General features: G+C 40.4%; 1 protein-coding gene across 12 annotated transcripts in view; it reads right to left on the reverse strand.

Moving 5' to 3' along the window:
• KALRN (kalirin RhoGEF kinase) overlaps positions 1 to 18434 on the reverse strand; it is a 465384-nt gene that overhangs the window by 179637 nt on the left and 267313 nt on the right. For all 12 annotated transcript variants that reach the window (XM_063161744.1, XM_063161745.1, XM_063161743.1 and 9 more), the window contains exons 11-12: positions 15686 to 15877; positions 3391 to 3560 (exon numbers count right to left, since the gene is read on the reverse strand). In XM_063161744.1, coding sequence (XP_063017814.1) covers positions 3391 to 3560; positions 15686 to 15877 — 362 coding nt within the window. The remainder of the gene's footprint in view (positions 1 to 3390; positions 3561 to 15685; positions 15878 to 18434) is intronic.

Consider the following 18434-nt stretch of genomic DNA (forward strand, 5'->3'; position numbering starts at 1 on the left):
GTTCTGTCTGGTGATGAGAAACTCTGGGAAAGAATAAATATAAGACCTGTACTAATCTTTGAACGGCTATGGATTAGAGTTTTAAAAGAAATTTCAAGTTGAAGTTTATTTCAAAGAAATTATTGGAAAAAAACCCCAAAATAAACTCTGGGGAACAGAAAATTGGACTCAGTACATTGCTGCTGACTTTGTTTAAAATGAACACTGTGCTCCTAAAACCACTTTCAGTGTTCCACTGGGAGAAAACTCAATGAGAAAAATCTATTATCTAAAGCTTATATGCTGGACTACTGCAAAAAAGCAAGATACCTAACTCTTCAATGGCTTTTTTTTTTTTTTTTTTTTTTTTTTTTTTTTTTTTTTACATTCCTGCTTTTCACATCTCACTGGAGCAAGTCATTGTTTTGCCTTTCACAGATGACCAGAAACGTTGCCCCCAGCAGCACCCCTGGAATTGCAGTTCAAAAGGTTTGCTTTGTGTTGAGAACAACAACCACCTCAGTAAAGCACTGATAAGGAAGAGAGAAAAGTGTTTCCTATGTGAACCATGACATGCACAGAGTTTCTAGGCAGGCCTGTTTGGTTCCTGATAGGTTTGGCCTCCTGATGGAGTCACTGAGGTCCTGAAGACCTCGTGTGAAGTGCAGTCCCAGGCATGGTATTTAGTTCAGGCAGCTGAGCTTTTCATTGCCTATCTGGAGGAAGCAGAGTGCTCTTACACAAATGATCTTCTCTCAACCAAAATCTGTTCTCTCAAAGATAAGAACAAGAAATGTAAAACTTTCCAAAGCTCCAGTAATTTTATTGCTTTTAACCTGTGTTATGACATTTTTGATAAGAGCAGTGTATTTCATTCTTTTCATTGTTGTAGCATTTGCAGTCTTCATCTATTCTTCACGGCAGGTACAAGGTGATCCACACTGAAATGCAATCCTGTGTTAAGGAAAGACTGCAGCAATTCTAGTTTTTCCTTTATCTGTGTATTTTTTACCATTGCCAGCAGTGATGAAAGCTGGTGAGAGTGGGCACACACAGAGGCAGCTTCACTGGGCTTTTTTTTCCATACTGTTCTGCTTTGAAAGACTCCAGGATCACATTACAAGCTTTGCAGTTAGTCAGAGTTCTCAAATCCAACACTTGAACCAGCTCATGTTGACAGCTCAGCACTGCAAACTTTTGTGTGCATTTAAATGTTTGGTATTAACCCCATCAGAACCAGGGGATCCATTTGCACAAATATGTTCACCTTGTTCCACTTTGCTCAGAGAACAAACTAGACCCCAAACCAAACTTTTCTTTGTTAAACACAGCTGCCACAAAACTTGGTACTTTGCAAACATTGGAGCATGACACTGATTTAAAAAAGTCTCAAAGCAGAGGCCACAGTCACTTTTCCAAGACTGAAGCTAAGAATTGACGATGTTCACATTAAGAAAAACTGGAAGTCCCACACACCACCTTGCAGTTCATCTCTTTCCCATTCTCCACTGACTTCTCAGCTCCAGGTATTTCCCTGGCCACTCTGCACACTTCCCTTCTGACTCAAGTACAGGCAAAAATCCTTCAGGCCGATCCCACAATCAGAACCAGGACTCCTTGAATGTCAACACTTTCTGCAACCCCAAAAAAACACTCCAACTCCACCTGATGGGCATGTACAGGGTCCCTTTCAGGCTCCACTCCATGGGTGTTCACACTGAAGTGATGCCATTCCAAGAGTTGGGAAGAATAACAAAAAAAATTTATAGCCCACAATTTAACTGCCATTTTTTGGATCTCATAGAAGTGCCCCAAACTTTGCAAACAATTTCTTTGCATAAAAGTACATTACCATGCAGACCAGTGACTGACCTGCTACAGCTGGCCGTACATATTCTCAGCTAAAACCCCTTCCCCTCCGGCAGCTCACTTACCAAACCCAGCATGTTTTTATCCCACTGATCTCATCAGCAAAGATGAATAGAAGGATGGAATATCTACTCCTGATCCTTCCTCTCCAACTCTAAAACTGGCAAGCAATGCCACAACTCCAGTCCCTCTCCCTCCGCTGTGGTGCTGGCAAGCCACACACATAGGAAGGGTAGGAATGTCCATTAGCTCTCTGGTGTGGCTGCCCAGGGCTGAATGACAATAAGAGCCTACAGCAGTCCTTTCAAATCTCTCATGTTTTATTTTTCTGACCCAGCAGAGAAAACTGCATCCAGGATGACAGGGAAAAGCTTAGAGGAAAGCTGAGCATATGGCTGTAGGAAAATGCTTATTACTGCAGGAGGTCTCTTAAGGGCAGAGCTCCACCAGAGCCCTCATTGTCCAATTTAATCCAGAGCATCTTGGGCTTTTTCTCTCAGGTTCCTATCATGGCCCATGTTTTTCTGCACATCTCAGATGAGAAGTAAAGGCATCAGATTAGGAAAGCTCAGGGTGAGGAAGATGATGTCACTCTCTTGGACTGTCTGGAGAAATGCATAAAACCTGGGATATTTGCATATTATAATGTATACAGAACATGCACGCTATGTACATGTGGGTAAGGGCAACCTGTAACAATACAAAGATCTAAATAATAAGTGATGTATTGGACTTGGTTCAGTGCCCAGCAACATCCCTAAAAGGCAGGAAAACTTCACTGCTGTCAACAAAGCTAAAGGCAGAGAAACCACTTTAACAACAAATGAGAGAGATTTCACAATTGCAGATTCTGTATAAGCTTACTCTGCAAATATTCATTTGACAATACTTGCAGATTAAGAAAGAAATGAAACAAAAACATCAAACACCAAACAAAAACCCCAACCTCCCCCCCACCTCCCCAAATTCTTGGGGCTAGTCTCTTCATGTATTTTAAATTAGGGAAAAATGAGCTGGTTTAATTCACAGTGCTAGTAGAAGAACCAGCAGTGAAAGAGCCTCTTTGACACTATGAATAAACCCCACATACACAAAGATAAATAGAAGGGTGCTGCATGCAAAGTGAAACAGTGAAGACTGTTAGACACGTGTATATTTTATTAAGAGGAATACACTTACCCTACGTTGGGAATAACCATATAAATCACGAGGCCTCAGCTCACAACCATTTAACAATCTTCTATAAATACCAACTAAAAATATTCACTTCAAACACATTTGGTTTCATTCACTTCCCAGTGCCTATAAATAATCTCTCAGTCAAACAGGAAACCAATGCTGATCCACAGACTACTCTAATCAGTCCACACAAATCACTCCCTGTAATTTCAATAAAACACTCAAAGGATCTGAAGAATTATTAATAAGAAAAGAATTACAAACTCTCCCAATTGATCCTAGCTTACAGTTCCCTATTTAGGCACCCCTAAAGCACAGCATGCATCAGATTTCTCAACACCTGTGCCCCAGGTGGATGCTTACCTGAGCTGCTGGATTAGATCTTCCCCTTCTTTAATAACATTGAGGGTGGCATCCAGGGTGGCTGTTTGCTGCTGCTGAAACTGCTTGATAAGCTCCTGTACCGCATCCACAGAGTCAGCACAGACATCCTCTAAGAGCTCCTTCTGCAGATCTTCCATCCATGTCCACAGCTGGGAAGAAGGGGAGGGAAATATAAATCAGAGAGGGATTGAGATTTAACCCTTTTGCTCTCTAATTCCAGATCAATAGGCATCAGCTCAAGCTGTATGTTTCACAGGAAAACTGACCTAAAATTTGTAAACCCAAAAAGACACATTTGTTATTGATTCAATTTAAAGCAAGAAAATAAGATAAATATAATATCAGGTAGTTTTTTAAAAAAATTAATTTTCTGTTTATTATACAGCAATAACTACTTATTTTATTTGGATTAATTCTTTATACTAGCAACAAATTAAAATCTCCTACATCTGTGTAACCCTTTCAGGAGCTGAGCACTATCAGCTGCTATTAATTTCACATGCAGCTGAAGCCTGTTGCAGGACAGACCTACAATCTTTGGTATGTATGTATGGTACTGACTGAAGTCTAACTGTGCCTGCTCAGCTATGGCTTCCCAGGGGTTGAGGTTTTGGTTTTTTTTTTTTTTTTTTTTTTTTCAAGTACTTAAACCCCCTCCTCAAAATGCACTCAGACTCTGCATTTTAACTCTGGGAAAATCCAAACATAGGAGACAGCAATATCGCTAATCGACCCCATGAACATCCATTAATTTTGAATAGTTCTGACTACCAGTTTTAAAGCCACAATCGCAGCAACAAATCATTGCCAGTGCTTAGATGAGAATTTCCAGCCAGCTGTTCATCAGAGGTCTGGACAGGGGCAGGAATGCCCCAGCAGCCTCTCACTGGCTGTAAAGGCTTAAAGCGAACAGAGGATTCCCCTTTAAGCTTGTGCTGAAAAGTGAGTGTAAAATTGCACCAACCGAGCTGGCAGGCTGCCAGCACACCCTAATGACTCCACCAGAGACTTTGCTGTGCCACGCCTGCCCCATTAACCCACATTGTGCTGGTGTGTGCTGGAGGTGGCAGCGAAGTCCCAGAGTGGGAAATGCCAAAGGATGCGGTGCCAGCCCCGGCTCCTCCCGCTGCCCCAGGGACTGCAGAGCTTGGTCCCACAGGGACCTCGGGGTGAACGTGAAGAGAGGAGGACATTGTGTGTGGGTGGCAAAGAGCTGGTGAAAATGTTTATGTTCAAAACGAGTCGTGCTGGATCCCCATCCTGCAGCATTTCCTCTGAGACTGTGAATTCTGCACGTCCACATTAAATGAGAGGAGGATGGGGATGTCTAAAGCTCCAGCTGCCAAAGCTTCTCACAGCCAGGACCCACGCCTAAAGCCAGGCACTACGTGTTACACTATACACAGGGTACAGACTTCAAGGATATTGCCCTGGCCCGAATCAAAATTATCAAAACTAGAAGCTGTCCCAGCACACTCATGATACCAGAAAAGGGAGAGCCCAGTGCCTTTTGCTCTGTCCCCACCTCTGCTACTGAGTCCTTGCTTGAGAGAATTACAAAAACAAGCATTACAACATATGCCTTGCTTGTGGGTTTCTCAGAGTCAGCCTTGAATATTTTGGGTAAATGCCTCTGTTTATTCATAAATATTATAATGATAATGGCTTGCCCAACTACTGGACTGAAACAGAATGTCTTTGCTTGGAATATTTACATATTTTCACATTCTTAGGAAAAGGGCGCAGTATAAAGAGGAACTATTAATCAAAGAAACAAATGTAAGGGAATAGGCATGAGAAACAAGTGAAAAAATGAAAACAAATTTAATAAGCCAAATAGAGGGCTCATTTCAGTCGTGGTTTGAGGTCCATGTGCTGAACTTTGGGAAGCTACCATAAAGGAAAATGCATTAGTGACTTTATATGTTAATTATATTGAGAATCTTCCTGGTTTTGATCCAATCCCTACACCCACTCAAAGAGTAAGTGCAGCTGGACCAAAACAGAGAAGGACCAGGTTGTTCAGGAATATTATTTCTGCTTATCAGATCTTCAAGTAATAGAGCACTTTGTAAATACAGAAAAAAAGCTATGTATATAAATAATCCTTCTGTTTTGAGGTGGGAAAACCACCAGTAGTTTTTAAATTTCTTGTAATTCTTAGTTCCTTTTTCAACTTAAAAAAGCTCAGGAAATTTTCTTTATAAAAATGAAAGGGAAATCAGGAATTTTGTTCATTGTTAGGAATCTGCTATTTTCTTGAAATTATTTTGGTAGGGCAGAGGAGAAAGTTTCCAACCTTCAGAGGAAAATCCTGTGCTCTAAAGTGCCTCCAGGACCCAACTTTTTAGAAGGAGCATTGGGCATTTAAAATCTTACACCACTGTTTGAGTAGGCTTCTAAATCAGTTTCAAAATACTTAAAACATAAACTGTATTGTATTTACCTGGAACCAAAACACTCACTAATTTCAGAGAGCACTCAAATATATTAACTCATATTAGCTTCAGATGTTTCCATTAATGACCTCTGTCTATAAGGATTTGCATAGAAAATCTATCAGAATCTAGGTCATCCTTGACTCAGAGGCCTTTAATCCTTTAGACTCCATCAATCCCTGGAAAACCCTAATACAAAGAATCAGTCAATATTAATAAGATTAGGAAGATCTTTCAGGAAAAACTCACAATAGGAATCTGATTCCAAAACCTCCTAGGTTATGTGCTACAATTAAGAGCACATGGAATAAATTGCTACCATGCCCACTTGTGAATGCCACAGGAATGAAAAGACCAATTCCATGTCACTGCAACACCAGTCAGAACAGCTGTTAATCATAAAACAGGAATCACATCCTGATTGTCACTGCTCAGGAAAATCAGTCCCTCTTAGGGCCTGATGTTTCAGTCCAATGCAAGTATTTGAACAATTAAAAAAATCCTGACTCTTAAAGCCCCAAGTCACTGGATACCTTGTGCATTTCCAGTCCATGCTGTGACCTACTCTAAGCTAGATAGCTTAGGCAAAGAAACTGTTCCCATTAAAATCTGACATATTGCACAACACAATTTTCATATTTGCAGAAATTGACTTATTTTATTTTTACCATGAACAAAATTTGTGAGTATTTGTCCCATTCCCATACATACTTCAAACTATTACTAAGGTACCACTTGATCCCATACAGGGGATGTATGTAGATAAATGCAGATATTCTAAATATAGAGGCAGAATTTCCACATTCACCTGTGGTGACTTTCAGTCATGCATGTGTCCAGAAAAGGAGATCACCTCTGCATTATGCTACTTAACCGGTACTAAACAAAAAATACAGAATCCATGGAAACAATACAGAAGTATCACAGAAGTAAGTTTTGTTCTTCCTTCAACTGATCTATGCTTTGGTGTGATTAATTGGATATGGAGAACTCAATGCATTAGTGGTAGCACCTGAATTCAGTCTATGAGAGATCTGACTCAAATCTGACTCATGCAAACTACATGTGAAAATGTCATAGTTGTTAGCTATGAGAAGTCTCAGGTAAATACCTATCCCTAAGACATTAATGCTAAAGGTTTATAGTGGCTTCCCAATTGAAGCTTTATTTTATCAAGGCTTTACACAAGACAACTAATTCTCCTCTGATTACTAGAACAGTGGGAAAGAGGAATGACACCCCTCCTTTCTTTTGGGAGAGCATCTGGTGCCCCTCATACATGGTGCCAACAACTTTTGCGTCTTTCTTGGATATGAAGCCCAGGCAGTTTCCCTCCATCCAAGAGACAATACAGCTCTTTATTCCCAGCTACTTCATCTGATGAAATACCCTTCATTTTGCTCAATTAGTAAGACCACTTAACTCGAGCTCTGAAGGACACCTGTGCTTGTTACCTTAAATTAATGCTTTTCACTTAGAAAAAGGAACCACTTTAAACAAAATCTAAAACCTAAAGCGATCGCTAATAAAACCTTGCCTGCATGATTGGAATAACTATTAAACATCCAATGCTTCTATGCCGCTGTTTGTAAATGACAGAGATGAGTTATAATCCCCTCAAAAGCAGTTTAAAAGCACTGAGTTATGGGAGCAGTGCAAAGAACCAGTTCAATCCAGGAGATTTACTGTTGTACAGCATTTTTGCTAGTCTTATAAACAAGGATGTTAATGGAAACAAGCAACTTCCCAGGGTTCTGCCCCTTTACTATGCCAGAGGTGCATCGCGTATGGCAGGGCAGGCCCCAAAAGGATGCTCATGACAATTCAGGAAGGGAACATTCATCACAGCAATGGAGACTAGAGCAGAATGCACAAGAATTCAGTGACATGCAGGGACCGTGCTGCCACTCCATGAATTGCAATGTCAATGTTCAGAAAACCAAGGGCAGGCAGAAAAAGACCCCCCCAAAACCCTCACATGCAGAACTGCTCCAGAGAGAGATGCTCATCAACCCTATTTCCCTCTGCTACTATGCCAGGCTTTTACAAGCCAATTCTATGGCAATAATATTTAGCTTTGTCATGATATGCACTAGGAAGTCACACAGATCCCAAGTTAGGTTAATTTAGAACTTCAGCCTGCACTCGTGTTAAGGCATCTGTTCAAATGCTGTTGTCCAGCTTGACTGCACAGCCTTTAGGAAATTGTCCCCACACCAACATGGTGGTGAAAACAAAACTTTCCAGCACAATTAACCTTCATCAACTGGTATTTATTCATACTTAGTATGCATCCAGTCCCGTTTCAGTTAAAAGAACTGAGCGTTGCTGTAAATTGGAAGCATATTTCAGCAACACTGTCTGAATTCACATTCAATCTCTCAAGAAAACGTCAACAGAAACACAGAAAACAAGGTCTGTAATGATGAGTTGCAAAGTGACCTCATGCCACCAGCAAAGTGTCACATAATGGCAGCACACCTAATAAAAGGTGACAGGATTGGATGTGACCAGACACTACGTATGAAATGCCACCACTTCCACGGTAAGACACAACTCATGAGACTCCCTGCTGCAAGACCTAATGTTGTCAGATACCACCAAACTGGTTGGGAAGAAATGACAAGTGGAAAGGGAACATTCTGTGAAAAAACTGATCTCTCCCGAACCTCTTTCTTGCTTTTTCCCTTTTCCTTGCCAATTTCTTGACATTTATCCTTGGTTGGGCTGCATCTGGTGCTTCTGTATGCTCAGGCTTTTTAATTAGTAACCATGCCTATGGCAAAAGGATTTGCACTGCCTAAACATCTGATGCTTTTTCCAAGTCCTGCATGGACCAGATTGATATAGCACAAAATAATCTCCTCTCAAGGCAAACACGATTTGGGTAGCTAGGCTTACATCAGGGAGTGTGTAGATCCCCAGTCCAAGGTCATGTAATGTAATTCAGGGACTATTTGATCTAGAAGAGAAAATTGATTTTAAAATGAAGAATAAAATGTACATGTTCTGTGCTTCTTCTGCCCCCATCATGAATTGTAAAAACATGTTCCTCTTCTAGTATAATTGTAATATGTTATGTGTGATTAGGAATCTTGTTGCAATTGACTTCAGTAACTGTAATAATCAAATTCTGCACTTGATCACACTGGCTTAGAAAAGTTCTTCCTACATTGGAAGATTTACTCAGTTTTACAGCAGTGCGATACAGGACAATTTGGTGCAGGGGAAGCTTCCCACACTCCAAATGCAGCAATCTACTACAATAAATGCAGGTACCCTCACATTCTCCTTATTGTGCATTGGTTCTAAACATCACTTCTCTAATGGAAGCTGCAGCATCTCTTCCTTCTGTGCTTTTTCCAGTGACTGACTGTATCTGTCACTTGCAGTCTTACCCTGATCTGCTTTGGGCCTTTTGTGTAACTTTGTGCACTACGCCCTGGGAATCACAGAAATAAATAATTTGTGACCATTCTGAATCATTCTGAATCTTGCCAAGGACTGGAAAAACTACATGACTTTTTTTTAACCAGTCAGTCTGGTTGGATCCATTGACTTGAGCCACTCCACTGTTAAATAGAGACACTCCACTAGCTAAATAGACTCCAGTGCACAGATGTACTTCAGGTGAAAGACAGACTGTGTATTTTGAGTGATGAGTGAATTACAGGAGTGTACCTGTGTGGCTTTGATGAAGATTTACTCGGTACACAGATTATTGCTGGCTGCCCACTCTGTTGCCCTTGTACACAGCACTGAAGCCCACACACTGGAACTGGGAGAAGCTTATCTTCCTCAGCTTCAGGAAATCAGAATGAGCAGAAATGTGTCTAATAAAAGAATGCTTTATGAAAGTTGGCACATCTTATTTAAAGATGCTCATAAAACTTCCTTTTAGCACAAACCACTTATCTGGAGAGTGAGGCACACAGGCTCACATTTCCACAACATTCAAAACACATGCAAAGGCCTCAAAAGCCAAGAAAAATACTTGAGTGGAGCCATTGGTCTGTAACAATGCTGGTGAATGGCCTGAAAAATGTGAATAACAAGGTATGAACTTAAATGAAGTCTACAGGAATCCTTTGGCTAGCACATAGTGGAAGGATGGAAAGAACCTCTCTTCCCTGCACAGGTTTGACTTTCTGACATTTGGTTTATGTGGCTGCATTTACAAGCATTTGATTCTCATTACTTTGATTCTGTCTCCATTTGGTTTATGTGGCTGCATTTACAAGCATTTGATTCTCATTACTTTGATTCTGTCTCTTTTACCAATCTTTTGCCACCACAGATGGCAGAATTTTATTCAGTAGTGGCCTGGCTGTGCTTCAAACTCCCCTGCTCAAGAGCGGGATGTGCTGCCAGAATATCACAGCTCTTTTCTTTCCCAGCTACTTAATCCTTCATGAAAAGAACTTGCTTCTGGGCAACAAATGGTCAGGAAAGAAGAGCACCCTGTACCACCCCAGCTGTCCTGGTTCCTCAGTCCCAGATCTTTGGTAGCTTTACAGACAAGATTCAGCTCTGCAAAAACCACCACCAAAGGTAATGACTGGTGAATGTTGGCATCTTGGTCCAGGCCACAGCCTACCTTCTGGAGCTGGAGGGGGATTGGCTTTTATTTTCTGCTTCATGATAACTGATTGCTGATAACCCAGAGTGTACTTTGATATAGCTCACACAGAAATAACACATTTTATACCAGAAGAGCCCTCTCCACAGCTACAATTATCAAAATGATAATTGGTGATCTGCCTTCTCCAAGGAAACTCCACACAGACAAGGGACAGCACACACATTACTGCATGGGCACCTCTGCCCCAGGTCACTTCTACCACATTCTCTAATTTCTGCCTGCAAATTCACCTCTGATGGGAGAAGGAGAATATTTACGAACTGAGTGGTTCTTAAAAATACCAAGCAAACACAATTATTCTATCAGATTAATAGAACCACAAAATCATTAAAGTTGAAAAAGACCTTTAAGATGACTAAGTCCAACCTTCCATTTAGCACCACCAGCACACAGATTCAGCTCCCAACAAAAACCATGGTCATACTAATAGGAGGCATAAGTCTAAGGTTTGATGTTTCACAGCCCTGCTGTGAGAAGAGGGGCAGGTATTTTCAAAGTTGGATTTTGCATACTGTAGTGCATCTATTTCAGTTGTTAATATAATTATAGTGAAGGACAAAATTTCTAGCTTTTGAACAAAACACATAGTGCTTCATTCTAACACTGAAAATTCTGGAGTGTGAATTGGTGTGAATATGTGAATCAGTGTGAATATGTGAATATTCACTCAGTGAATATTTTATGTGCAGTGAGCCAGTTCGGGTCATTTTAACGTTTTATGATTTTTAATTTTTTTTTAATCTGGATATAATATGAAAAAAGGAACAAAAGCGCTGTCCAGGACAGGAGCTGTGTGTAAGACAAACACATGTTCAGAGAACAAGACCTTTTCAGAACTTCCAGAAGTTGCCAGCAAGTGGAGTTGCTAAACTGAATATCCCCTGCATCACAAATCTTTATTATCCAGTGGGCGATTGCTCTGAAAAGTCAATATTAGCAGTAAAAGTCAAACAACAAATTTTAAGTTCAGTAACATTAACTTTGATTCCTGTGTCAATGCACAGTGAGTGACAGGATTACAGGATATATCCCAGAACCACTGTCATGTTTGCTCCATGATTAACTTAGATACATTCTGTCAGCTCTTCTGATGGGAGTCAATAGCAGCTGACCTCAGTCTCCTGAGCTTTCTGCTCCCTGTGTCCCAGCAGCTCTGCCTCAAAGTGAAGAACAAGCCCTGTCAGAATTAGTGATCTACACTGAAATAATCTCCTAATCACAATATTCAACTCAGGCAGAGAAAATTTAATTTCACAGGTCTTGGTTATCAAGCAAAATTAAGTTAGCAGTGCCTGCAATAAAACACTGTTACCATTTCTGACTGACAGGGCAGTCCCACTCCATTACCCACTGATGTCTGTGGGGTGACCAAGGTGACCTACTGACCACAAATAATACAGGTTATAATGCAGGAAGCTGTCTGACACTTAATGGTCCAGGACTCAGCTCTCACTTTCTCATGGCCTTATTAGACAAGATTTTCAGAGTGAAACTTTCCATACCAGGTGTCTGCCTAAGGCTGAACTTGATGAATTTTGAGGTGAAAGGGCCAGAATGAGAGAAAGGGATAGAAAAGGTACTTTGCCTGTGTTAGTTTTATTTCTGTTCAAATGAGATGCTCCAGACCCTCCATGCTTTGAAGCAAGGGTTTGAAATTTTGCAGGGCTCAGCCTTGATGTCAAGAATACACATTATGTCATTCATATGAACATTTTCCCAAATTTGGTCACTCAGAAGACCTCTGCCAAGTTCCAGTTTGCACATGTTCATAGTAACCTGTTAGGAATCTGGCAGTTCCTTTTTCTCAACATTAAATGTTTTCTGAGCCCATTCTGTGGGCCAGGTAGGCATGGCAGGTTCCACATGGAATGCCTGCCTTGAGCACCTCGTCCTCCCGCTCTTCTGATTCACTAAACAACAACAAAGCACAGGGCACATGATCTGAACACACAATTCTCTGCCTCTCTGTTTTTTTCATGCTGGACTCAACACAGAACTGGTAATCTGGAGCCCATTGAGAAATGAGAAACCTAGAGGTGGTAAGACATGCTTTTCATGCCCCAAAGAACTATGAAACAAGTACAGAACTGTTTCATATTTTAGTTAAGGCCCATATACTATAAATGGATCTAAATTCAGTGAAGTTCCTTCTCATTCTTCAGTTAGCAACAGCATCCCCAGCCAATACAAGCAACACAACCTAACTTACGTAGTAACACAAGTAACACAACCTTAGCTATGCAAGAGGACTTAAAATTTTTTAATGACATAAAAGTGGTCACAGTGCTCTTTCCTGTCTACATTTTAATACTTGGAAATGTAAAGTACACTGCAGAACCTTAAGTATAAAACTCAGACACTAAAATATTAAGATTCAGACAATGAATTGAAAGATGTTTTCTTTTGTCCTTGAGGGTTTGAATCTTCAGGGTGTGATTTTATCACATCTGCAACCTCTTCTCCAGGAAGCTCAAAAAGTAGTCTCTTTTAAACAAAATCAAATGCCAGCCAACAATCCTCTATCATCATTTGATCCTGAAGCCAAAAGTTCACAGAAAAACATCAACTATCAAGAGATTTGTGATAAAAGTGCAAGATCCGACAATCCTGACAATAATTGATTCAGATTTGAAGAAAGAACCTAAATTCAATTATACTTAGTCCTGAGAGAAATTATTCAGGTATGAGTCTGTTGAATGCATTTATGCCAGTGATAATAATTTATAACTTTACCCTGCCATACAGATAATTGGATTTAATTCCCACAGTACCACGTTTCTGCTCACACCATCAGAAATGCCTTGGTCCAAAAGGGTACAAAAATATTGACTACAAACTAGAAAAGCATAAAGAATGCTATAGGACAGTGGGACACACGAAATCTTGTTTACAGGCATGGCAATAGGACACCTACATTATTCAAGAGTGAAAAATCACTTAAAGCACTGCTTCCAATTTATGCCTCTAAAGTGTTATTACACACCAAAAAGTCCTCATTTCAGCCTATTGTATACATTGTTAAATAAGGTCAATTAAAAAACCCATCAAAATTATTTTTATGCTTAATTGACTGTGGTTTTGATATTCCTTCAACTTCAACACTGACTGTCAGTGTTTAGCAGAAGGGACCCTCTTTAATGCTTTCACATGAAATAAGCAGTGATTCAAGTATACTGTAGTATAAAAAAGTCAATCTGAACTTACATTACCCATAGGGTTACCTACATTTAAATGACTCCCTAATTCAACACTACCTATTGTCCTGAAGAAAGTACAGGAAGACTGAGTACAAAAGGAAACATTTGTTTGACAGGAGAAAAAAGGTAGGAGCAGTTAAAAGTTTCTCAGGTGGTGAGAATCTGAGCAGATGCATGTGGAGATGAAGGGGTGGGCAGAGTACAGGTGAAGGAGTGGGAAGTTCACAGTCAATGAACTCATCCACACCTGGGAATTACCACATCAGAAATTCACAATTCACACAACCTGTGCTGGGAAGACTGTCAGAAGAAACATGTTCATTGCAGGAAGATCTTTAGAATATTTCCAAAAAAAGAAACAGCGTCAGTAAGACCAATTCTTTCTACTAATTTACCCTTTCACCAGTTGTGTCTCAATAGATTAATACAACATGAATCATAGAATGGTTTGGGTTGGAAGGGACTTTTATAGGAGAGAGGCACCCAGAGTCTGTCCACTCTGCTTCATCTCCTTAAAAATGACATGAATTAATTGCTGAACTTTCCAAAAACACATCACAGAAACAATCTGTCTCACAGGAAAACATTAATGAGGCAAATACTTAGCATTTACTCTTAACATCTTGAGAACAGCATAGATGCTAGCATAGAAAACTGTTTTTTAAAATAATCTTTTTAAAATGTTAATTTTTAATACATCTGCATTTTTATTCACCAAAACAGAGCTCATTAAAACCAGGTCTGTAGAGCAGGCAAACTCCCTTCTTGTTGAAGAACAGGAGTATAATGCACTGCAATCCCAATTCCTTCATACAGGGAGGCTTTATTTCTCAAAACCAAATTAGGCTACACAATACCACTAATTTTTTTTTTACTAATCATCACCTGCATGGGTGAATCAAGGTTAACCACAGCAGGAAACTGTTATGAAATAATTTTTACAGAGGAAATAACCAATTAAGTTTCCCCAGTGGCAAACCAGCATAGCTGTAAGTGTTTGAGCAACTCTGGGAAGAACAGCATTATCCACAAACAGAGAGTTAACTATATTTTAGTATATTGCAGAAGCAGGATGTAAAAGAAAAACCTTCATGTAGCAACAGCTATAATGTACATGCTGTAAACTCCATCTTCCATACACATATAAATAAATGTATTCATGTACCTTCTACTTCAGGGGCTCCCCAACATCCTGAAGCCTGATATATACAACTTGTTTGTAACATGTAAATCAACAAGCAGAGGCAAAACTTTCAGCTTCTCAGAGTATCTTCCTGATCAAGTGTGCTTTCACAAACAGATGCTGCAGAGCGTGAAAACAACCATCCTGACCAATTCCATCTCTTTCAGCAGAAACCCTATCTTTAAAAGTCACTCACCACTGAATGGCCTTTGGACTGCAGAAAATGTGAAGTATGCTTTAATTACATCCCCAGTGGCCTCCCATTTGATGTCCTGTCCACTGTATCTCCTCTGGCAAGTCAGCTTATCTCTGGATATTTTTCAATTACACTAAACAGCATTTATTCAGGTCCTCACTGATTCACTGTATCAGTATGTGGCTGTTTTTCCTTTAACAGTTGTCTTGAAAAGTCAAGTCTGCCTCATTAAACAATGTAAGATTTCTAGTAACACATAAAGATATTGGATACATTAATTAACAGTACATTTAAATGGAATCCTCAGAGGATCATGCTGCTGGCATGTTTGTACTTAAAGTGTTCTTACAAGAGAATTCTTGCTTTCTAACAATACATTCTAGTTGTGATTAAGCACCACTGGAGATGGTGTTGCTATATTTTAGTGTACCTGTAACATTCATACATTTCATTCACATTTTATTTCCTCTTTACAACAGTTACTCCTATGCATGAAATGAACTGGATAATATCAGCCCAGTGTGGTGAAAATGCCTTTTCTCTGTTATCTGAGTTTCCAGAGACAGCCTCTTGCAGCACTCTACAATACCCAGAAAAATTCCCTCGTGCACCTCTTACCTCTTTGGTGTGGGTATGGAAGGAGACTGACATGTCCAAGAGAAGTTTCCTCTGTTCCACCCTCCGGACAAAGTCCTGAATCCGAACTTCCAGATGCCGGGCTGCTTTATAGATCTCTTCAGGGTCACATTCCCCAGTCTGAGCCAACTGCTCCGCAGCCTCCAAGAGCTTGTCTGCATTGGTGTATGTATTCTACCAGCAAACAAAGCAAGAAACACAGTGTGAGTAATACAACCATGGCAAGTAAACCCCTGAAAGAGGCTGTTTATCCTTAAGACATGAAAGCAAGTGATTACCAGAGTTTTAAACAATCACAATATTTCTTACTGGCATTGCCATCTGTGAAAGGAGAACATATAAAGCCACACAGACTAATGCCTGAGTACACATGAAATTATTTCTTATTTGAAACACACCACCTCAACCCAATCCTGCCAGGCACAGCAATAGGACTTCCCATTTGTTTATTTCCAAGTTCCCTGCAATTTCTCAAAGATAATGGCACGAAGCAAGTGGGACTCACCAGCTCAGAAGGCTGCAGTGCCTCACATGACCCTCAGCCACCAGCTCACTGCACTGGCCTCCCAACAGCTCTCACATTACAGTGTGTAATCATGGTAGCCAGAGATGTCTCAGCCCTGAGAAATATTTGCCTTTCACTGGTTTTTGTGAGATAGACCAGGTCTTCAAGCTCCTTCTATGGTTTTTTCCTCTTGTCTACTGTTCTGCATCCCATTTCCAGATGGACTGAGTCCATGTGATTTGCTTGCAGCTGCCAGTGTGTAATGCTCGGTTCCAGTTTGCCCAGGGCACCTACCTGCCCTGCATTACACAGGAATTTGAACACTGCACTATCCTGAATACATTTACCCCACAGCCACAGCCTTTATGATATGAGGTGTAGGACTCCTGCTTCACAGAGAGGGAACAGAAGAACCCAGGAGCAAATTAATGTACCCAAGACATGCCAAGTAAGAAAGAGGAAATCCACCCAACTTGCCTGAGGTTTCAAGCTACCTGCCCATCCTTTCTCTCTTTTTTTCACATCTCTGGAAAACACCACTCAACTAATACAGCAGAGAGTCTCATGAATAACAGGAGAAATGGAAAGTGAGTGCAGCCATCTTCTCCAGAACCATGGAGCTATGCCTTAGTCAGGTTAGGCAAACTAAACAGAGCCAGCCCCTGCTGTCATATAAAAGCTTTCTTCACTCAAGATGAGGCCAATAGCTCTTTGGTATTCAACACTTAACAAAAATAAGGAGAGACAAAGATATCAGCTTCAGGGTGTTTCCATTACTGGGCTAGATCTTTGGAACTGCTTGGCATCAGCTTGAGACTGCTCTCACTGGAAATTTTAACCTCTGCTTCAATGGTAGAATTGGAGCACCTTCCTTGTCAAAATCCTCCTCAGCTCAAAAATGCATTAACTGATGCATACACACAAAATACCTCTAACACTATGGACACACAAGTATTTCTGAGCATTACACAAACACTGTCAAAAATAAAAGCCATGGATCAAGCCATGTTGTTCCTACTTAGATAATGTCCTGCTGCAGTCAACAGTTGTTGTTTGAGAAAATGTTCAGTACAGAGATGGAGCACTGACCTCTGAGTGTTTAATGGAGGAAAATATTTCCAGTTATAAAAAAGCAAAAAGAAAACATCTCATTCACTGTTCATTTTCTGAGGGCTGACAATAAATATCTGGTATTTGCATTTCTCCTTTTGGACTGTGAAGAACATACTTGAGACAGTTTTGCTACCAATAGTAAATTTTTATTCCCTCACTTTCAGGCTACTGCTGTAATGGTTAGGCTGTTAACAGCAGCAAAATTTTATGTTTTAATAATCATTTTTTGGAAAACCTCTTTAGCTGAGAGTTTGTAAAAAATGTTCCATTTAATGTGATCTGAATTAGGGTCCAGTTGCACTTAACAGTATCCTTTCTGAATGATCCCCTTCCAATAGTATTTGGAGCAGATGCCAAAGCTAGCACAATTTTTTCAAAGTCTAGTCCACACCAGTGTTTTTCACACATTACCACTACAACAACTCACACACCAGTCCAGCTCCCTGAGCCCAAGACTGTTCCTGCTTTTATATTTTGTGTACTTGTAAGTGCCTTCCCTCTCTCCTTGTGGCACAGATTTGGGACACAAAACAGTTTTGTTGAAATACAGTATGGACACATTTGCTGCATTTGACCCTGAGACATTTAGTCCATCTCTTCTCAAAGCCACACAGTTTTACTGACTCCAATGCGTGCTATGTTGAATTACCTGTAGATGAGATGAGTTCACAGATACAATGACCAGATGTAAACACACTGGTGAAAAGTGTGTAGGCTGGACCCTAGACTTTGGGGGAGAAAGAATGCAGACTGGCCCCAACAGAGGCTCTGGTCTCACTGCACAGACAAAAAAAGATTTAGCAGCCCCTTTGCACTGCACAAGGTTCTCCAAAGGCAAAGGGGATTTTCTGCAGGGAAGCTAATGGGGTGTGGAAGGAGCCACTCGGTGTCTTCCCTGGGCTGTGACAGGCACTGTCAGCACACAGGGATGCTTCCCTGAAGAATGCATACCTAATTTTGGATATGTTTGCATAAATGTGTCATGCACAAAAGGCTTGGACACAGTGCATTTTGAGTATGGAGACATTTTTCTTCACCTCTTTTTCTATCTTTGTCCACTGAGGTCACAGGTAAGTGTCTGGATTTTAAAACAGGTGCAGTTTATGATAGGAG

This window comes from Melospiza melodia, chromosome 8 (genome assembly GCF_035770615.1).
Source record: "Melospiza melodia melodia isolate bMelMel2 chromosome 8, bMelMel2.pri, whole genome shotgun sequence".
NCBI classification, from domain to species: Eukaryota; Metazoa; Chordata; class Aves; order Passeriformes; family Passerellidae; genus Melospiza; species Melospiza melodia.